General features: G+C 35.7%; 1 protein-coding gene across 1 annotated transcript in view; it reads left to right on the forward strand.

Moving 5' to 3' along the window:
* Positions 1 to 23,044, forward strand: part of WDR70 (WD repeat domain 70) — a 123,796-nt gene that overhangs the window by 22,071 nt on the left and 78,681 nt on the right. The window contains exons 6-9 of the mRNA XM_064736540.1: positions 8,224 to 8,283; positions 13,489 to 13,622; positions 18,739 to 18,892; positions 20,178 to 20,254. Coding sequence (XP_064592610.1) covers positions 8,224 to 8,283; positions 13,489 to 13,622; positions 18,739 to 18,892; positions 20,178 to 20,254 — 425 coding nt within the window. The remainder of the gene's footprint in view (positions 1 to 8,223; positions 8,284 to 13,488; positions 13,623 to 18,738; positions 18,893 to 20,177; positions 20,255 to 23,044) is intronic.

Here is a 23,044-nt window from a genome sequence, read left to right on the forward strand (position 1 = left end):
TCAGGTGAAAGAACTTCATGCTCTTTATTCCCTAAAGTTTCCCAAATGGTGGTAATGATAAAGTGTCTGTGTAGTTTAGATAAAAGATGTTTTGGAGCAGGTTTAATGTAAATAATTAAGTGAACTGGCTAGCAGGCTGAAAAATGTTATGCATTAACAAATGTTAAGTTCAGTCTGGTTGTGCATCCTATGTTTTGGTTTTGGATTCTTTCATGGATGTCTTTTGTGGCATATTCCTTGTGGTAGAAATCCCACGCAGACTCTGTGGTACAAAATTATACACAAGCGGAATGTAAAATAGGTGAATGCCTGTTCCCATCTGAACTAAGCATTTGGCACATTTACTCCAAAGACTTAGAAGTTCACAATTATTTGTCCTTTCTGATTTCATAATTAAGCTATGGTTTGGAAACCTACCAACCTGAACAGAGCTTTCAGAGTTTATTTCTCCTCATTGTCAGCTGATCTATGATTGTGTAAGTTGTTTTACTGTTGCAAAGTAAATGGAAGTATTCCATTATGTTAAAACAAAGTGCTCTATTCAGCTCTAAGGAATAACCTTAATAAAGGATATGCCTGACTGAAAATGCTACAGATTTTTTCATTCCTAATATGGCAGGTGGCAGTAATGTTTTGTATTTTTTTATTGTAATAAAACAGTAGCTTGACTGAACATGGGTTCTTTTTGGTGGTATGTGGCAGTCGTACATACAGTTTCAGCAAATTTGAAGTATTTATATTTATACCATTTGAAGCTGAGAAGATAAAGATGAAACAGATAGGTGGTTATATGAGTGGAATGTAACTAGAATACTCAGTTTAAGTAAACCTGACTGCCAGAAACTGCAGAGGAAACTTGAATGACTCCAGGCAATTTTAGATTTAAATCAGTTATATCGATGATTATATCTTGTTTTAGAAAAGGCTCAAGAGAATTTCTTTGGTATACATTGTGAGAACAATTCCCATGTCATAATCATTAATTTAATATAAACTAGGACTTCATAAATCAAAGACTAGTTACAAATTTAGAAGTTTATCTGAATGAGATGTAGGAATCTAGATTAAAAATAGCAGCCTCCTGAAATGTGTCTAAAAGTAGCACCCAGAAGATAGATCAAGCAGGCTTTTTGCTGTACTTCAGAAGTATGATGTTTATCTCTAAAAATGGTGCTTGCAAACATGCTGAGATTGTATTTGTAATACCTTTTCTAGACTGCTAAGCCACTGGAGTCTTTTCAGAAGGGGATATGCTGGTAAGTGGCATGGAAGGGAAGGGAAGGGGAGAGCTAGTTGATGTTACCTGTTGTGCCATGGCACAGTCTCTGAGTTACCATTTGACTAAGCATCTAGTCAAATATGTTGTATCTGTCCTATAATAACAATAGAAATTTATTACTTTTAGACAGTCATGTTGTAATAAAAAATTAATCTGAAGTCTTTTTCCTTGCTGGTTGAACCTGACAAAACACTTAGATTCTCTGAATTAGATGATGTTGGGAGAAACTAGCCACAGTACTATTTCCATGTTGGATAATTAAATTCCTGGTGGTAATTGAAAGGAAGTTCATCTGTTTAAAGCACCATTTAATTCTTGAGTGCATACTGAAGCAATACCTCTTAATTCACTAATGGAAAGAATAACATCTCCTTGATCTTCCTATACTTAAAATTCAAGATGTAAATATTCTGTGCTGTTTTGACTCACCTAAATTAAAGGCTGGAAACTGGGAACCAATATAATTTTATAGGACCCTTTTTATATTTCTGTTCATTTTGAAGATTTTCTGTTTTCATCATGCAGTTATAGTTACCTATGTTTTCCCATGAGTAATGGATATTTTGTGTCTTTTGTAGGAATGCCAGCTAAGATAATACATACCAGTGTTTGCATGCATCCTTCTGTTTTCCAGAATGTTTTCCTTTGTCTTCAGACTAGAAATTTAGATAATACAGACAGGCGTGCTCTGATTTAATTTAATCAATTTAATTAATTTAATCAAGGCACCTATGCTAGGAATTCAGATGCTTTGCACTTTTCCTGAATAATTAATGGAGAGAGGTTTCAAAATAGTTTTGGTTTTTTGGTACACTGATTCTTCTTCTTTAGTTATTTACTTATTTTTGAAGACTGTACAGGAAGTCTGAAGAAAGTTGTTTCCATATTTAGATGTATCACATTTAGAAACTCAGATTATATGAATCTGGGCCAAGCTGAGTTTAATAACATGCAAGTTTGCATGAGAATACATCTGTCAATTCTAACACCTAAAAGAGAGGAAATTAAAAGTTGTTGAAATGTCCTTTCAAATCTGTATGCTTACTTCTGCATGGAAGTTTGTGGGTAATGCACTCCTGTAAACCCAAAAAAATTACATTTTTCTGTTGCTGTGGAACAGCATCTTGCCCATCTCTCATATTGTAGTTTTTCATATTTTGTCTTTCTCTTGAGTGTTCACTTGTGCAACCTTAGTGTATATCTTACACGTTTATTTGCAGTTTAATTTACAGAGGAAAAGAGTGAAAAATTGTGACTTGGTAAACCTGCCCATTTTACAAGTAGTGTGGTTTTAATCAGTGCATGATTGTGGAACAAAACATGACATCACTGTGTGTTTGTTTGAAAAATGGGTTTAGAAAAGAACAGAAAAAATAAATTAGAACACTTACTACTGCCTTCACCTTTCACTGCTGTCATGGAAAATTCATCTGGGTGCCTAACAGCTGAAAACATTTATCTAGTTTGAAAAGAGGAATGAGGGATGTTTTCTTCCAGATTTGTGAAATACTCCCCTTAACCTCCTTTTATCTTTCTTCAAATAATGTTTCAGACTTAATATTGAAGAACAGAACAGGGTTTTGTTCTCTCTGTTCATCATCACTAAAATAGTCTCTTAATTTCCTTCACTTGCATATTAAAGTTGGATGTGAGGTAGAAGGGGAAAAACTACTTTTTTTGTGGGCCTGAGATTAATTCCAATGCAAGAAGGTTATGCAAGTATCCCCCTCTGAAGTTTTATGGACTTCTAGAGCTTCTTTACACTGAAAAAAGAGTTTAGGGTGTATTTGAAGTGATGTGTGAGAGGGAATACTTGATCTGTAAACCAAACACATTTTGATACAGACAAGCAATAACAAGCATGAGTAGAAGCCTTCTGCTATTCGTATTAGCATATGGTTGTGCCTAGATACTGCAACACTGGGACCAGATTTCTTTGGTGATCACGATAAGTAGTGGCTTTTCTCCAGAATTCACTGTTTTTCTGTGGTATTTTATCTGTCTGAACCTTACAGGCTGCCCATGGAGTCTCCCTCTCTGGAGACAGTCAAAACCCACCCGGCTGAATTTCTGTGTCACTGCTCCAGGTGACCCTGCCTTGGCAGGGGGGTTGGACTGGGTGATCTCCAGAGGTCCCTTCCAACACTGACCATTCCATGGTTTTGTGAAGAGCTTGTGCTGTTGTAACTGTCTGCTTTGGGAATTGCTGTGCCAGATATTCAGTTCTTTCTGTTGTGATTGTTGATGAGTTGTCTGCCCATATTTTTGTCCTAAAAATGTTTTAAGTATGAACATTTTTGTAAGAAGATACTACATTTCTATTTTTAACTCTTTTCTGTCATCCTGCTTAACTTTCTTAATTGCACTTACGGTTTTGAATGCTTTGCTGAAGAAAATAACAGAGGGGTAAATTTGCTAGTATCTGATCAAAAGGCAGATTTCAGCACTGTCAGTCTGTATGCTGGTGTACAAAATAAAAGTCTTTCAAAGGGTCTCAAATTTTCCTGCGCTCCTCATCTTGCCTCTCAGCAGTGTGACATTTGCTTTTCCATGTAAATCAGTAATTTTGGATGGGAAGAGAATAAGCTTTATAAAAACTTGCAAGAAAACATGGACATTATGTATTTAAACAACAGCCACAAAAATAAGAACTCCTTTTTTCTTAATTGCCAGAAGGCCTGAGATTTGAATGATTAAAACATGGCCTTCTGTAGGGGGACCTTTTTGTGGGGAGTTAAGTTCTTAAGTAGATTCTGGTACTTGCATTACTGTTTGTTGCTAGGGTTTGTTGTTCCCTTTCCACTTGAACTAGCTATTCCTGCTGTCCATTTAGTATTCCAGTCATTTCCATCTGTCTTCAAATAAGGCATTAATGATCTGTGTCACACCACCTCTGGGATACTTGTTCTTGAAACTTGTGTGATACTTGAAGATGCAAAGCCTGCATTTTCACCAGAAATGGAGAAATATCCATGAAGTGTAGCTCTTGCCTCCTTCTCATCATTCCTGCCCATGAACATACAGCATCTTCCCTGTGGAGTAAATCACACCAGAGACCTGAAAGAGCAGGGTGTGTGTACACTTGGAGCAGAAGGGGGTTTTTAGTATAGTGGAATCACTTAGAAATATTGAATGGCTTGGATTGAAAGGGATCTTAAAGACCATCTCATTCCAATGTTCCTGTGACTAAACCAGGTTTGCTCAGAACCCCATCCAGGCCTGGTCTTAAATACTTTGGGAACGGGGCATCCACAGCTTCTCTCTGCACCTGTGCTAGTACGTCACCACAGTCACAGTAAAGAATTTCTTTGTAATATCTAATCAAAACCTACCCTCTTTCTCAGTTTAAACCTATTTCCTTTTGTCCTAATGCTACATGTCCTTGTGGTAAGTTCCTCCAGGTTTTTTGAGGCCCCCTTCAGGTATGATCAATTTAAAGGCTCTCTTTAACCTTTTCTCTTGCTCAAGACAGGGAAAGTGCTCACCTTTTAGTTCAACCAGCTGTAGTTTTGCATTTTTTTAATCCATGCTGTGCCATAGCCCTGCTCTCACAAATGATAGTCTTTGCAAGTTTTCGGGAAGCCAGTGTTTCAGGAGAGAACTGGGAACAAAGGAGCTATCCAGATTTTTTCCAGGGCAGCATATGATCTTGAAGTTCTCAAAGAAGGCAATTGCAAACACAGAGAAAAAAAGAAGTGTTTTTTTCTTTGCAAATTACAGTATTGTAGGTACCCAGATGTGAAAGATTTCCTATAGTTTGCAGATCTCTCTCATCAAATATAATTTCCATTTATAGCTCTGGAAACGGAGCAGCAGAGGTTCTTTTTAGGTATAAATGTGCCATTTTTCCCTTCTCTGGTTGGGCCATGAAAAGGTGAGTAATTTTGGTTAATTTGATTTTTTGTTTTTGTCTGATTTTTCTCGAGACATTCTGGGGAGACTAATCTAGTTTCAGCCTCTGGTTGCTAGTAGTATATTTTCTGAGTATTGTTTGAGAATAAGGAAGCTCCCAAAAGGAACAAGGGGAAAAAAACCCACATTATTTATTGAAAGTGGTGCAGTAAATAGAAGATTGTTGTTAGGCCCAGGAGTATAAACTCAACTAGGGCTGAAATTCCCTGAAAATATTGAAACTCCATACTGCAGATGTAGTGCTGATTTACAATGTCCCCTTTGCAGAAATTGCTTTTAAGGTAAAACTGTTCATTTTGACAAAAACCTGTGAAAGTGTAGAATACTGTATTTCACAGATTTAATATATATTAATCTTATGTCAGCCATAGAATTGAGAATTTTTGTAAAAGTATTAGGAGATATGTCAACACCATAACTATTTTCCTCTGTTTCTGCTGAAGCAGAAATTTAAAATATTATCTTTTCCTCATGGGCTTTAAAAGAAAACAACAGCAACAACAAAAAACACCCTGGAAATCCTTTAAAGATTTTATCTCCTGTAGTTTTAATCACTATACAACTTTTGCAGAACAATATTAGTGAAATCATATAGTCAATTTGTGTAAAGTTAACATCTAAAATCCAGACAATGGCTGAAGAGCTGGAAGTGCAGGTACATTTCAGGCAAACTCTATCTTGTAATTTTTTTCTCACTTACAGTAATATTCCAGTGTACATGATATCCAGATGTTCAAATCAGCCTAAATGTATTAGCTACATTTCCCTTTCGAAGTGTGGAAAAAAAGGATTTAATTCATTATTCTTTGAAGTGTAATAACTGGAAAAGTGCAGTAGTGCTGGTAGTTGCATCTGATTATCTTGTGTGCATATAGGCATGTGCTGTAGCACATTAGAAGTACAGCATTCTGAGTTATTTAGGAAGTTCATGGTTCACTAAAATAGAATAAGCCACCTTGGTTTTTTGTAAATATTTAGCTAATTTTAAGATGTTATGCCAAGATACGTTCCTGGATGTTGTTATCTTAATTTTTGTTTTGAATAGTCTAAACAGTTACTTGAACTGTCAGGCATCCCTTGGACCCTGCAGAGTTTAGCACCAGTAGCAGTCGCCAAGTGTCTGACTTTTAGGCTCAGAATGTTTGATTTATCAGGTGGCAGAATATATTCCTCTCTGTTTTTCTTCCCTAAAATGAGTAGCCAGAATACTGCTCAACGCCAGTGTGGTGTAAGGCAAAAATGTTTTCATGTTAGTGCTTCACTCTTCTCATAAAAAGGGGGATTTAATTATTGTCACCTGAAGGAGCTAGTAATTAAAATAAAGTAAGTTTTTTCTAGGTAATTTTGTTTATTAATAAATTAGTTTTTTCTTTGACTTACTGAAAGACCTCTCAAAGTAGTTAAGATACCCTCTGAAAATAAAATTCAGTGCTGACACAATATAGACATACAATACCAACCTTTGTGGTAAGTTACATGAACTGCAGAACTCTATAATATTCCAATAAGAAAAGCAACCTGGCAGTGATTAAGGTAAGAATGCAGCAAGTTTCTGTTAAAGCCTTTGATTCACAAAAATAGTACATCTTTTATTGTGTGTGATGTATGTTGTGGATGAATCTTGGAAATTGTTTGCTTTTCACATTTGGGTTTTTATGGAATGTGCTTGGATGACAAGTGCTGGCAATGGCTGTTGAGCAATTTTTTGCATTCCAAGAACAACGAATATTAGTTTATAGTGTAGGGAATGATGGAGCATTGAAAACTTAATTTGTATTATAATTATACCTTTGTGTGCTGTATAGTGTGCGTTGAACAATAAACTCATTTTCATAATCATAGCTTTGCTTGGGAGTTTTGAGCTACAACTGTTTCTCAGCCTCTGAACCACAGAATCTGTGAAAGTGTCGCTTGGTTCCATGTGGGCTGTGCCTTTTAGGGAGTGGTGTAGTTATTGGTACACCTTTACTGTTACCTTCTGGTGGGCTGACCTTGGCTGGATGCCCACCAAGCCTCTTTATCACTCCATCCTCAGCAGGATGGAGCAGGAGAAGAGAGGAAGATGGAGAAAAATTGCTTGGATTGAGATAAAGGCAGCTTAATGAAGTAAAAGTGAAGTCTGAACATGGAAGCAAGGGAAAGCAGAGGCTCTGGAAGACAAACTGTGAAAGCACATGCACAGCCTCCATGCTCCCCCATCTCATTTCAACGCCCCTGCCATGGGCAGAAGCACCTTCTGTTAGACCGAGTCACTCAGAGCATCATCCAGCATGACCTGGAACATTTCCAGGAATGAAACATCCACAGCTTCTTTGGGCAACCTGTGCCAGTGCCTAAGAACCCTCAAAGCAAAGAATAATGTCTAATCTAAGTGTACTCCCTTGTAGTTTAAGTAAAGTTAGAAGAAGGGTAGGTGTGGTTAAATCAAAGATAATGAAAGTTTCAGTTTTATCAGAGAAATAGAAGATGGAACTGATAAACAAGATAAAAAATGTTTCTGTGAAGCATCAAAAATAATGAAGGGATTGGCAGAGAGGGATAAGACAGGAGTATAGTATAAAATGTGCCTAACATTACTTTAAAATCTTACTTGGTGACAGAAAATTATAGCAAAGATGTCAGACATCAAGAGGGTAGATAGTGTCTGCTTTAAGAAACTGGATAAAGAAGCATTTTGAGGGTAAGGATTCACATGACCTTTGTAGAAAGTTGTTCAAAAGTACTTGAGTACTTCCATTACATTTCTGTCTGTGCGAACTAATATCTTCCGAAGAGAAAAAAAAAGAAAATATTTTTGTGTTTTAGTCTTAAGATGGTGTCATATTTTCAAAACAATTATTTATCATATTTTTGGGAATCTATTCATGCAAATAAAAATGTGAAATCAGTCTCTGGTTTATGATTTTTCCATTTCTTCTCCTCATGTTACAACTGGTGTGATGGAAGACTTCTTACTTTTACATATATATTGCATTAGTGTGTTTTTTTGGGATAGCACTGTTTTCACAGAGGTGAATTTTCTTTTTTTCCAGAATCCTGTCAAGAAAATCCCAGATTCTCATGAAATTACACTCCAGCATGGAACAAAGACTGTAAGTGATGACATTTTCAACTCTTCATGCTTTTCTAGAACTCTGCCAATCTGTGAAATAGGTTAACAAATACTTATCAGCTAAAGTTCAAGAAGCATATTTTTCCTTGATTTGTTATTTTAGTTGGTCTCTTTTCTTAGTGCAATTGAAAGTGTGTTTCATGACTACTCTTCAATTTCTTGTAATAACCTAAATATGGCTCCATTTGACTCAACTGTAATCTCATTTTCATCAAGTATGTTCTCTGTAATTGTTAGAGTTTTTCTTCTAGGATAGACCTTGCTAGATCTAATCTAGACCTTTCTTTTGTCATGGGTTTAAAGGAGAATGTTATTGACAACAACTTCTTTGCAGCCAAATACTTCATTTTACTTCAATCTTTTAGTGCCTTTTATACACCATTCTCAGTTTCTTGAGATCTTGTTCTTCCTTGTCTTTCACTGCATCTTTTCTTGTTTTTATCTTCACTACTGCTCCTTTGCTTTCTTTGAAAGAACCACAATCAAACCTGGGAGTATCTTTCTTTGCTCTATATATTTCTATCTCTGTATAATCACATCTTCCAATATAAACTCAATTGTTTTTTGTGGGCTGATTGACCTGTAAAAGATGCATTGCACAACACTAAACAAAATAGAGTGGATTTTTCTACACACAGTGCATTTAACTGCTCTGCATATTAATTTATATGGATACTAGGTTTTGCAGAGTAGTGTACTAGTGCAAATCAGTTTCCCATTTTACATGTGACACCACCTGCTTCTGCAGTATGTTTCTTGAATACACGTCCTAACAAACTTTGTTAGGCAATTTTTTTGATTTATTTTTTTCTATATTAAATCAGTAAATCTTTTCATGGCTTCTTAAAGAGTAAGCTCATGTTATTTCTAACTAAAAGGCCTTGTAAAGTGGAAGTTACAGTTCTGGAAGGCTTCTGAGATATTTTGACTGCAGGAGAATGCAGCTGTCATCACCTTGAACAGAGGTGAATTGTAATGTGGGATATATATAGCACAGTTGGATTAGACTGGATGCAGTAAATTAAACATATGGAAAAAAATATCTCTTCTGTAGAAGGGATGTCTTTTTTGGGTTTTTTTTTTTTTTGTTGTTTGTTTTAGAACAGTGAAACCATTTACCCCTGACCTTAGACACATAAAGATGGGAGTAACTTCATATCTTGATTTTGGTGTTTTGCCCTAATGTTTCTACAGTCTTCTCATTATGTTCATACACTGTACTGTACTTCAGCTAAGCTTATATATCCCATCTGTACCTCTTCAATCTAGTGAATGTGGATTTGATGATGACTCTATTCCTGTGCAGCTGAGAAATCTCAGGAAAGATTTCCCAAGCTAGAGAGTCTTCCCAGAAAACTGATTAATTTCCCAGTTGTATTGCTTGTACACTGTAATAGGAATTACTGTTCCCAATGAAACTTCATATATATTTTTTATTTAGCATTATACTTTTGATATATAGGTGGGTATGAGAAAGAATATGAAATATATGCTTTCTAATATCTCATTTCACAACTGCTTCCTCATATAAAAGTTACTGAATAGAACACTTGAGTATTCTGGTTAATCTGGATATGCCCAGTTTTCTGCATGTCAGAAATCATTAATGAAATGGCTAGGGTTCAGAATTTCCATTTAAGTTGTAAAAGGGGTATATTCTTTTTAGAAACACGTAAGAGATTTCATGTTTTAAAAGATTTCTGCAAGTGAATGCCCCTGAATTACAGCAGAACATTTAGATTAAGGAGGTGTCAGTTGCCTGGTGAATAGTATCATCGTTTCTGCCACATCTTGATTTTCTTGAAAGTGCTATTTTCAGACACTTGGCTATACTAGGGCATTGTATAGTTGAAATACTGTGAGGCAGCTGTGTTACAGAATCACAGACTTTTCTGAGTTGGAAAGAGACTCACAAAGATGAACAAGTTCACCTCCTGGCCTTGCACAGCACCATTCCCAAGAGTCACACCATGTACCCAAGAGCATTGTCCAGACACTTCTTGAACTCTGTGGACTGCTGTGACAGCTTCCATGGGGAGCCTTTTCCAGTGCCCAGCCACCCTCTGGGTGAAGGACCTTTTCCTAATGCATTTCATCAAGAAGGACTCTCTGAGAGTTATAAGAGTAGATGCAGGATTACATCTCTGTGAGAGATGTAAGATTTGCTTATATCCAAAAAGATCACATCAAGTGGCATCCATTGATTAACTAGATGGCTTACTTTGTTTTAAAAGGAAATCAGGTTTGATAAGTAAGACTTCCCTCTCATGAGGCCATGCTGGTGGTGACTGATGATGGCTTTGTCCCTCTTGTCCTTGTTGAAAACTGGGACCACTTTTGTCAGTTTCCAGTCAGCTTTGACCTCTCCAAGTTCCCAAGACTGCCTGAAAGTCATCAAGAAAGGCTTTGGAATAACATCAGCTAGCTATTTGAGGATTCTCAGATGAATCTTACCAGGCTTTATAGCCTGATGTAGGGATCCACTTGGGGCAGCAGATCCTGCTCAATTTCAGGATTTGCTGGGATATTTTTCACAGTCATGGTTTTGACCGTCCCTGTCAAAAGACAGAGGCAAAGACAGCTTTAAACATCTGCTTTGTTTCTGACCTCTTCGTGAAGTGTGCATCCTTATCCTGTAATGGGCTGATATTATTTCTGTACTACCTTTAACCATTAATATTCTTGAAAAAACAAAAGTTCTTGTTTTCCCCCATGGTTCTGGGCAGCTCCAACTCCAACTGAGCTTTGCCTGCACAGATTTTCTCCCTGCAGTAGAAAGCAGCATCTCTGTGTTCTTCCTGTGTCACCTGACTTCGCTTCCACTGGGCATATACCTTTCTTTTTTGCCTTATTTCCTAGAGAAGATCCCTGCTCAGCCAAGCCAGGCTTCTGCCTCACCTGCTTGATTTCCAGCATTCCCACAGGGGAATAGCCTGTTCCTGCCTTAGGAGGTGACGCTTAAGAAGTGTCCAGCACAGAGCTGGTCAGCAGCAGTGGGAACCTGAAAGAGAAGATGACTAAAAATGAGTGTTTGATAAGATAAGGAATTGCTAAGTGAACTTTTTCTCCATGAAACTGGAAAAACAAAACTCAAAAGAAGCCCATACTAATTCATATAAGGAAGTCTAAATTCTAGGGAACCAAATTGTCCATCTTAAAGAATAAATTTCGTTCATACAGGCTGTTTTATTGGGACAATTGTTTTCTGTAGGTTACTTTTTTAATGAACTTGTTTCCATGCTTTAAAATATTTTCTGTGGGAACTATTCAACAGTTTACATAAGTTTTAAAAGTGTCCATAACACAGTGTATATAGATGTATACTAAAGCTTTGAAAAAAAAGTACAGTAGTAGACTGATATATGTTTGAGAGAAGTTTTTTTTTGTGGTATTACTATGTGTCTGCATTAAGTCATTGTTCCTGTCAGTACTTCTCATGTTTATGTGTAAAGAAGATACATATAGGTAAGCATCTTCTGTGTAAAATTCTTGGTATTTTTGTACATCCATATCTAGAATTTTTAATACTGATTTAGACACCTGAAAGTAATTCCCTGAGTTCTTTTCGTCCCTGAAGAAATTAGGTTTTGCAAACTTGTAGTCATGACATTATTCTCACGTGTTACCCTCCACTCAGAAATGAAGAATTTTTTGCTTTTTATTCTGTATACAGTGTTTTTGTTTGATTGGGGGTTTTTTCCCTTGTGGTTTTGTATAAGTCAAATGTTCTTGGTGAATTCTTTTTCCTTCAGAATTTTCTGGTTTATCACTTCAAATGCTTTTCCTGACATTTTATAGAAAGTTATCATTATCATTATCATCATCATTACCATTATCATTGCTACTACAAGTACTAGTACTACTGCTTTATTGTCTTGGAGACTATCTTTCTTGTTACTGAAAGGGTTTTTCAATGTGATGATTATTTATCTTATAAATGTGGGATGACCCATGTTTTTGTTTTGGTTTTTTTTTAAAGTAATCTGCTTGTTATAGTCTAGGTTTTACCCATGGGCTCCATTAAAACATAAGCATGAATTCCATATGAATTTTGTCTTTTAATGAAAACTTCTTCAGGCATTTTAACATTTCATATTAGGTGTAATTTTGAGTAATTCCAAAAATACTCTAGTTTTTTGATATAACTTTTCATCATTCTCTTATGTAGATAACTTAATTTTTTGAGAATTAATCTATTGATATCTAAATTGATTTAGCATATTGTCCAGCTAATCTAACATTAATATTTGAAACTGTAGTAGTAAATATGATATTTCTACAAATGTGAAAGGAAAAGAAATAATTTTGATGGTTAATGATTTTAAATAATTTCTGTTACCTTATTTCTCCATGTAGTGATTTGAACACTACTGTTTGTTTTAGTATATGAAATACTATTTATTGTACTGTAGAACATTACCATTCTTCAAATAGAGAATTAAAATAGATTTTCAGTAAAATTTCCATTTTACTTGATCTGCAGTTTGAGAATAACAGATGAGAATAATAAGCATAAGCATTCTTTCCTCAGAATTTCTAATAGCTCTGAGAAGCTGGTTTTGTATATAAAAGAAATTGGGTTTAAGAAGTTATTTTGACCTGTGTTGTTACAGTATTATATGCTTAAATCTGTGATTTAAAAAAAAAATCAATTTTATACCCCATTTTATTCTTCTTTTCCTTTTTCAGAAGAGAAATTTAACTAAGCAATGTTTGTATGCGCAAGAGCTGTCTTAAATAAACTTAGAATCTTAAACTGGTGAATGTTAAATACCATTTTGTTATCTTGCTGGAAATACTGTTTGTACTTTTGATAGAGGTCTACAGTACAATTTTCTTCATAGAAACACTTAGCCACATTTTGCAATGAGATGATTAGGAAGTAAACACTGTAAACTATTTTTTTCTCAGCTCTCTTCAGTGATTTATTCAGATGATGTAATTGTTACTTCCATTCTTACTACTACTTCAAAAGTACTTCAACACTTTATTCAGGGTAGTGAAATTTCAAAATGGAAATATAGCTAAGATATTTTAGGAAGAAACAACTTGTCTGTGTTGTTTGAGGCTTGAGTTTGGGTTTTTTTTAATAGTAGCATTTTATATTTTGGTGACACCCTGAAGAATTGTGGAAAAAATAAAAAAGCTTGAATTATTATGATTATAATTTTTTTTTTCTTTGCAGGTTTCTGCTTTGGGATTGGATCCTTCAGGTGCTCGTTTGATAACTGGTGGATATGATTATGATGTAAAATTTTGGGATTTTGCTGGAATGGATGCCTCTCTCCAAGCTTTTCGGTCACTCCAGCCTTGTGAATGGTAGGCATGAAGGCTGCCTTTTGCACTTTATGTTTTATGTTAAGGTCCTGGTAGAATGCACAAAAGCCTTGGAAGAAAGTTTGTTTAAAAGGCTCTTGAATACCAAGGAATGTGAACCTAAGAACTTGGCTGCTTATTTCTTTTCCTGCTTTTTGCAGGGACTTGCATCTTTTCCTCTTTTAGAAAGCTACAGGTGGATTTGCCAAAGCAATTGTTAATAGCACATCAGAAAAGGAACCTCTCAAAGACAAGTTGACTATAATAGTTGTAACTGACGTTATTAGAATACACTTTCTATATATATTCTGCTTACATAAAACTAATTAAGAGAAGAAGCAAGTTAAAACAATTGACCCCTTTGTGGGGAGCCTCTCTAGTTCCTGCCAGGGTTTCTGAAGGGAAGGGTAATTAATTTAATTTTCACGAAGTCCTCTGTTTCAGAAACCATTGGTCCTTTGCATTGCAGTGATCGCTGAATAGCAACATAGTGTGAAATACTGTCTTTCTTAAAGAAAAAAAAAATTTCTATGTTTCTGTATATACAAATTGAAAAGAAAATGCAGGAACCGTTTTTAGAGAGTTATTTTCCATACTATCCACATTGTTCACTGGTAATTAAAAAAGTAAGTGAAGTGAGTTCATTTAATTATTCCAGAGAACTGCAATAAAGAACTACTTCAACAGTAGTGCACACTGAGCTTTCTGAAAAATATATTGCATAAAATAAAACACAGTGGTTTTAGCAAGGTACTTTCTGATGTCTGGCTTATGTGGTACAGTTTATAAGGTACTTTTGTGTGATTAAAAAAGAGATTGAATTTTATTATACACAGAGTAAGTAGAATGTCTATTTTTAATCATTATTATCTTAAAAATCTGCAGTTGAGTTTCGGTCCGTTTAGAAGGCTAGAATGCATATAATTGACTACAGATATGCCAAAAATCTAGATAATGAAAGATGAGAAGAAGTTAGGGCTGTTATCCTTAACAGGAGCAAAATAGAAAGGGATTCTACTGTTGGTCTGAAGTGTGAAAAATCGGAAAAATAAAAAGTGTGCTTTAATGCATTATGCAATTCCAATCTCTTAGACAGACCTTGACTTCTTATAGTAATCTGACAAATGATACATTTACTTTGAAAACATAACTAAGTAAACATGCCACTTAAGAATGAATAAATAAATAAATAAATAACATTTAAAAAAAGTAAATGTTTTCACATGTAAAGTGACATGTTCAGACATTTCTGGCATGAGTTTCATTTGCATGATTAGTTAGCAGGATATAATTGGTATTATCCTTCCTCTGGTATCACTGAGCAGAAAGAGCTGACTGTCTTTACTCCCACCATGGGAAATTATTTTAATGAAGCATTTTCAAGTTTAGCAGAAGAGTGCATTCAGATTTAGTAGTACTTACTAATAATGGTGTAAAACATAAATATTGTAGAAAAATCACAAGTAGAATATATGTTAATGCTCTATTTCAGGGATAGCTTGCAGATAAATTGGTAAGCTCCTTTTAGGAAAAAACTAATCGTAAAATATAAACTTAAAATTCTTGTTATTCTTGACACTGTTAATTTAGTGTGTTGCAAGGATTTTTATATAAATGTTCTTTGTGAAATCCTTGTGATTTGAGTACATTGATGTATAAATAAAGTACTTAAAACATAAACATGAAGTAATATTAAAAATAGACTTGACTGGTGTGAAGTTTGGAAATTACATTTATGGTGCAAGTCCCATGATATAATTTTGGGGGCTCAAAAAACTTATTATTCAAATATAACTTCTCTGTCTTTTTCTAAACATAAAACTGGAACTATATCTCTGTCTGGTAAAAAGATTCAACTTCAAGTTCTTTCATGCTTACGTTGAGACAAGGTGGTGAACACTATGAGGAATATTATGTAAGTTGTGTCCAGGTGTATATAAGTTCTTATATTACTTTTTCACTGTGAAGTTTATTATTGAAGGGCTATTAGCATTCTCAGACTTCAATTTCAAAGAATTCTGAGGAGTTCTGGTATGGAAACATTAGGTGTTAGCAGAAATCCAGATCTGGAGCCATAAATTTAATTTCATTTTAAAAATGAAGGAGCCTGAGATCAATTCTGTATTGTCAAGTCTCCATTTTGTAGCATAATATCAGGTTACTCTCTTAATTTCTCCTTGGATTTGTGATGTAAACTGAAACAAACCCTCCAGCCTGACAAAAAGCTAGTACTTTCAAGCAATACCTTAGTGTTAAAGCCAAAAGGAAGTGTAAGGCAAAGCTTTTATGTGTGTAGAAAATATTTGTGTGCCATGTATATAGCTCTGTTCTGCAGGTCCTGGTACAAAGTGCTGTGCACATTTGGCAGTTTTAAACCAAAATTATTCATATTAATGCTATTAAAAAGAACTGTTTTTAAAAGTTTCCCAAGACTTTTGCTATAACATTAATAAGAACCAAAAATGTTTTTCTAAAGAACTGCCTTTGTAGAGCCTCACTTTTGGTCATGTTCCAGTAAACATCAGAAAAGTGGTAACTTCTGTGACTTTGCAAATACTGAACTTATAGAAGCAATTTTTAGACATGGTTTTAGAAGTCACATTGCACAGTCAAGAAGGTATGGGTTTAGGTTTTTTTTTCATTAGATAAAAGTCATGGAAATCTTTTCCCTAAAGCTAATATTTTCACATGACTGATTTGATAAATTATTTATTATGTTTCATTGTGCTAGTTGCTGTAAAATCAGTTGCTTTCCTTACTGGGAGAAATTTTAAGACAAATGAAAACTTTGTTCAGACATGCTGATAAAGAACTACTAAGAAGAAATGGAATGACATTGTTTGAGTTATGAACACTGCAGTGTTAATAGCATTAATGCCTGTAGTTTGACTTTTAGTATTTTGCTGTCTGAAAACAGGTTGTTTTTATTTTTTCGGAAGACTCTGTGGCCATTTATGCATTGTGGATTCTTTCAGAAATCAGATTTTACTTCTGAGCTATTTGTTATTACGTAATGGTCAGATCCTTTTCATGCATGAGGCATGCATCAAGTGAAAATATGTTTTAGACTAGTTTTTAAATGTTTACTTTTTAATTTTACATTTCAACAGTGATAAGTGCAGAATAGTGCTTTGGAGATGTTGGCTGTTTTCTTTTGCCAGTTTCAGCATTAGAGTATGAGGCACATAACTTAATGAGTACTGCATTCTGTGTACAGTACTCAGGTGGGGCTTAGGAATATTTTGTGTGAATCATATGATTGGACAAGAGAGCTTGGAAGTACAACTGAGAAAAAAATTTTAATTCCTAAGGTGTTTGTTCTGCAAAAACTGAATCTGATGCATTCTGTAGTCTAGGTTTATCAGCTGTCTGCAGAGAATATTCTAGCCTTCAGATATTATTTTTCTTGTGGGTTTCCTGTAATTTCTTTTAGTGCTTCCTCTGAGCTTAATGTAGCTGGCCATCTTCTTTTCTAAAAAAGTATCAATTTTTTCTCTTGAGGATCAGAATGTTTATTCAGACATTGAGTGTGATCTATTTTGGAAATTCACAGATTTGAATGTCTCCTTTCTATTAAAAGTCAGCTTATAATACTCAGTCCAATTTGGCTGCCAGTTGGTATTACATAATAGGGTGCTTGAAGCAATTTTTAGCTTTTGAATTGTAATGTAATCAGTTTTGCCAAACATTTTTTGAATAAGAAACTTAAGCTTAGTTTACATTACTATAATCAATGAAGAACTTTTAAAGTAAGTATTACAATATTTAAAGTGTTTCATGTAGTTACTCATGGTTTGAGGACAGATTTAATAGATAATAGTTAGTGCTGAGAAAATTATGTGAAGTCACTACTGTATAAGAACTGAAATGCTGAAATATTAAGTTAGAAGTTCCACACTTGGTTTTTTTTGGTCATCTGAGTGTTAACATCATTAATGGGAAATAGTGTTAAAAGGTAGTGTTAAAGTTTCCTGAAAGGTGCTAGGATTTGAATGCACATAGTAATGTACTTAAGCAATAAGAAGATTTCTTTGAGAATACTTTGGATGCCATGAGAATCCAAATCTAGGTGGCAAATGTGTTCCAGTCTTGTACTTGAGATTAATCTAGAGGCAGAGGTGTATTAATGTAAAGTAATGTTACTTTGTAAAGTAAAGAAGTATTAATATAAAGTAATGTTACTTGGCACATTCTATTAATGTGCTGGGATATAAACTCTGGCAGGTGTGAAGTGGATAGACTGCTTTGCATTCTTGGCTATCCTTATAAATGAAGTATAGGGAATCAAAGGGATATCTTCTTCAAATAGAGCAAGAGCCATGAAATTTTTTCTTAATTCAAGATGCTGGGAAAATATGCTGAAGCTGGAACTGGGCTTTTCATTCATCAGTCAGCTTTGCACTTTAAGTTCATCTTTGTCATCTCGGTATTATTATTCCATGGTGTCTGCCACAGGTTTTCTCAATCAATGGAACATGTATGTGAGAACACTGTTAAAACAAATGAACAGTCACCTAAGACATAGTAAACTAGACAGATGGTTATCTATTGTCATGTTTCCAGGGCTGATGGTATTATTTAACTTTATCTTAAAGTTTGATGAAATTAAAGCCCTGACCACAAAAAAGATGTGAGAATGCTGACCTATGACTAATATCCTGGTATGTGAGGTACAATGAAGTTTTATGTATGACTACAACATCCCGTTACAGTAATTTACAGATTACTGTAATTCCACATTCTACTTTTGGGAAGATGAAAAAGAATTTTCATCTCTAGGTAGTTAAATCTGACACATACTGTTTTTCCATTGGAGTTATAATAGCATTCCTAAAGAAATATGTTTCCCAGAAATGACATTTTACGTGTTTGATAAGCTATGTGTGGTTAAAAGAAACACGACACACACAACAGTGGAATAAAAAAGTATTAACTATTCCATTAGTAAAAGACTTTCTGCCTCTTGCCTCTCTGATATAGGGTTGTATATAGATCTGTTTCTGCAATATTGTTTCACACCATTGACACTTTTGTTTTAGTGTTAGTTTACAAGAATGTTAACTGAAGTGGTTTATTTCTCCCCTTTTTTTTTTCTTCTTTCTTTCTTCTTTCTTTGTAGTCACCAAATCAAGTCTTTGCAGTATAGCAGCACAGGAGATGTCATTCTCGTTGTCTCTGGTAACTCTCAGGCAAAAGTTCTTGACAGGGATGGCTTCCCGGTGATGGAGTGCATAAAGGGAGACCAGTACATTGTGGATATGACAAACACAAAGGTAAAGTCAGGGGCTGGTGGTTGTTTACTTGCATGCTGTGAGTGTAAGACTAATAAGCAAAAATGTGTCTGTTTTTAATGGTAGTTAAAAATGCAAATGAAGAAGGGTTGATTCATAGTTCTGAAGTGCTTCAACCACAGTTGGTTGTGTTTGGACCACTTCGCCCTTGTATTTTCACAAACTTCGATACAATGCTTCTATTTACTTAGATTATTTAAATTCAGGTCAGTTTTTAAAATAGCTTAAGCCTAAAAAGTACTGATAAAATCTAAAGCTCAGACTGATGATAAAATTGATTTACTTATTTCTTGTAAAATATATTGCCAAATATACTAGGCTTAATGCTGTTTTGCCAAAGCTGTTCTTGTCAGATGACTGTTTCTTTTGGCTGGTGATACCTATATAAAACCATCAAATAACATCTGCTTTAGTTCTAGTTTGCTTAAAAATAATTTAGATTTTCTTTCTCTTGTAAATGTCTAGAATTCCAGTATACTGTAGTCCAACAGTCAAAATGCTAAAATACTTGTTATATTGCCTCATTAACTTTAGTATTTCTCTCCTTATTTGTGCCTGTACCAAACTGAAGTTATTGCAGCATTGCAAGAGTAGTTTCCAAATTTCTCTTTGAATGTAGAGAGTGAGTATGTGTCTGTACCTCAAAGAAATAAAGCCAACTGGACAATATATATCCAGTAATGTAGTTATATTCATAATCATCATAATGGCAATTCCTTACTTTGCATTAAACACTCACCTTCTTTTTTTGTCTTAAAGCAAAACAACTGACTAATCAATTTGCACCTTCAGTATTTTATGAAAAACTCATCTGAGATTATACCCCTCTTGATTCTAAAATTCTGTTTCCTCAGTTTTCTCCAACAGGGTCTTTGGCTAGTGTAGATTGACACTGGTGTTGTTCTGCTATTCTTCTGTCTCTTGAAAAAGTTTGTGTCACTGTAGTGATGCCTGTTGTTTCATCCTTACTCTGCATTACAATTCTCCCAAGAGAAAAAGAAGTGTGATTCTGTGCTTGTTTCTGAAAGACAAAAATAAATAATAGCATAAGAGTGTAAGGGTTTTTCTAATTCAGAGATGAAAACAAGCAAGGAGGAAATGGATAGAGTACATACAATCTGTTAAATCATCCTGATGTCAGTCAGAAAGGTCCAAATTTGTGCCTCAGCTTTCATGTGATTCCACTTGGAGGATGTGGAGTAATAGTTGTAAAACCTTGTAAGACAGCTTGCAAGTCCCTTTAAGACCTCTGTGTTTATTTCTTTAGGGTCACACAGCAATGCTCAATTCAGGCTGTTGGCATCCAAAGATAAAGGAAGAATTTTTGACGTGTTCTAATGATGGGTAAGTATTGAGGTCTATCTTTCGCACTGTTTTTTGGGAGGCTTGTTGAGCTCTTGTGTTTTGCTGTGCTTTAATTTACTTTAAATATAATTCTTTTTAATCTTTAGTAACTACTTAATATAGTGAGATCCAGAAGGAAATACTATATTTGTTTTGCCTCTAGATGATAAATGTATTTTGTTTGTACTATTTTAGTTCTGTAACTTAAAATAATTTTTAATAATATTTCATGAAAGTTGTTGGTTAATTGTTTTTTACAAAAATTCTTGGACAAAATTTTACTTTATCTGGTATTCCTTTGGAGTAGAATAATTCCTGTGGAGAAACTCAATGTAACTGAATTCACTAGGAAGATTGAGGATTTCAGTTTGGAGTTACAAGTTTCACTTTCGGTGTAACTGAATATTGATGGATGTTGTTTGACAAGCGTCAAAGAGACTGCTAGAAATTATTTTGTGGCTTCAGTCTTGATCTTTGTGGTTAGAATCAAATGGCAAATGGCAAAATGTCACGTGACATCTGCATTAATTAAGTTATTGGAGCTGTCAGTAGCAGGTTCGTGAATGATTTTTTACTGATGTTTTAAATATGCAATCTCCTTTACTGTAGACTGGCAGTAAGGATTGATTTTGCCCACTAAAGTATCTGTAGAGTTGTCAACTGTAAAAAGAAGACTTCAATTATCAATTTCTTTAAATAACATTTTTTTTTTCCCTAAAAGGGACTGACTTACATGGGTACATGAAAATATTATTTTAAGGAGAAAATTCACAGTTTCTGATAAGACTGTGTCAGAAGGAGAAAAGCCTGAATACTACATTGTGCTTTATGGAAAAATTAAGTCTTAAAAATACACTTGAGCAAACTGTATGTTGTTCCAGATTTTAGGCAGAGAGGTACTATTTCCATAATAGGAATTATTATTAAATGCTAGAGTCAGTACTTTAGACAGTTTGTTGATATTTTGAATGCAGTTAGACTTTAGTAGCGTTTCTTAGATTGAGTAGTTTGTAGATCATGAAAAACAAATTAAGATACTGTAAATGATGAAGATTGTCTAATTTTTCCCATCTAATCAAGTCCCCTAACTAATATACCAAAAATGCACTCAGTACATTCCTGATACTTGAATTGCTGTGAATTAAAATGGTTTGGACAAGTAAGAGAAAGCCAGATAAACACTACTATAAATGGCTGCATAATTGCATTTTCACAGACGCTACATGGCTGAAATTACAACAAAAGTATTTTAAACTGATTGCATTGTGCTTCATGCTAGTGACAGGTATTTCAAGGATTTGGATATGTCCTGTGAAAGTAAACAATTTGTATTGCTTAATTTGCCCCACAGGGCTTGAACATGCTGTCCTGTCTGTGAAATTTAATAACAGAATTTAGTAACAGAAACTAAAATCTCTTGAGTTTAATCAGTAATTCATCTTAAGATTGGAGCTGTGAATGAGAATTGAAAAGAATAGTTCCAGTTGGAAGGGACCTAGAATGATCATCCAACTGTCTGACGAGTTCAGGGCTGTCCAGAAGTTAAAGCCTGTTGTTAAGGAAAATCACCCATCAACCGTTTCTCCAGGAAGCCTGTGTTGGTCTGGAGCCACCTTATCAGCAAAGAAATGCCTCCTAGTGTCCTGTCTGAACTTTACCTGGCACAGCTCTGAGCCATTCCCATGCATCCTGCCCCTGGATGCCAGGGAGAAGAGCTCAGCACCTCCCCGTGCCCTTCCCCTCCTCAGGAAGCTGCAGAGAGCAGTGAGGGCACACCTCAACCTCCTTTTCTCCAAAGTGGACAAGCCCAAAGACTTCAGCTGCTCCTCACAGGAGCTTCCAGCTCTGATTCCCTCCTCAGGATGCACGGAAGAACGTTCCCTTCCTTCTCCACCTGCAGGGCCCAGCAGGCCCCAGGTGAGGCCCATCCCCTCCCTGGGCTCTGGCTGTGCCCTGGGATGGGCTCTGGGATGGGCTCTGGCTGTGCCCTGCTCAGAGCTCTGGGATGGGCTCTGGGATGGGCTCTGGATGTGCCCTGCTGGGTGCTGTGGGATGGGCTCTGGGATGGGCTCTGGCTGTGCCCTGGGATGGGCTCTGGCTGTGCCCTGCTCAGAGCTCTGGGATGGGCTCTGGCTGTGCCCTGGGATGGGCTCTGGCTGTGCCCTGCTCAGAGCTCTGGGATGGGCTTTGTTCTTGGGGCTGCCCGGGCACTGCTGACCCACAGCAAGCCTACAGAGCTAAAAAGGCTGAGTAGGGAAGGTCATCTGATCGTGGCAGTATTTAGTTAGTTTCAAAAACATAATTAATTCAAAGAGCTAAATAAAAGCCGTAATGTTATTTTCATTAACGATGTTGTGTGAAGGTGAGTTGAGTTAGTGAGTAGCACACCTTTGAAAATATAGGTTCCATTATTAAATTTGGAGCACAAGTCTGATGAGGAGCAGCTGAGAGAACTGGTGTTAAGTCTGGAGAAGAAGAGACTGGGGAGAGGGGACCATAGCACTCTCCACAGCTCCCTCAAAGGAGGATGTGGCCAGGTGTCAGTCTATCTCTTCTGCCAGGTAACCACAGACAGGGCAAGAGGAAATGGGCCTCAAGTTGCACCAAGGTAGATTTAGATCAGAAATTAGAAAAAAATTCTTCTCTGAAAGGGTGGTCAGGCATTGGAACAGGCTGCCCAGGGGAAGGGTGAAATTGGCATTCCTGGAAGTGATTAGGTATATGTATTTGTGCGGAATCGGGCAGTTTTAGGTTAATGGTTGAACTCAATGATCTTCAGCATCTTTTCCA

This window comes from Zonotrichia leucophrys, chromosome Z (assembly GCF_028769735.1).
Source record: "Zonotrichia leucophrys gambelii isolate GWCS_2022_RI chromosome Z, RI_Zleu_2.0, whole genome shotgun sequence".
NCBI lineage: Eukaryota > Metazoa > Chordata > Aves > Passeriformes > Passerellidae > Zonotrichia > Zonotrichia leucophrys.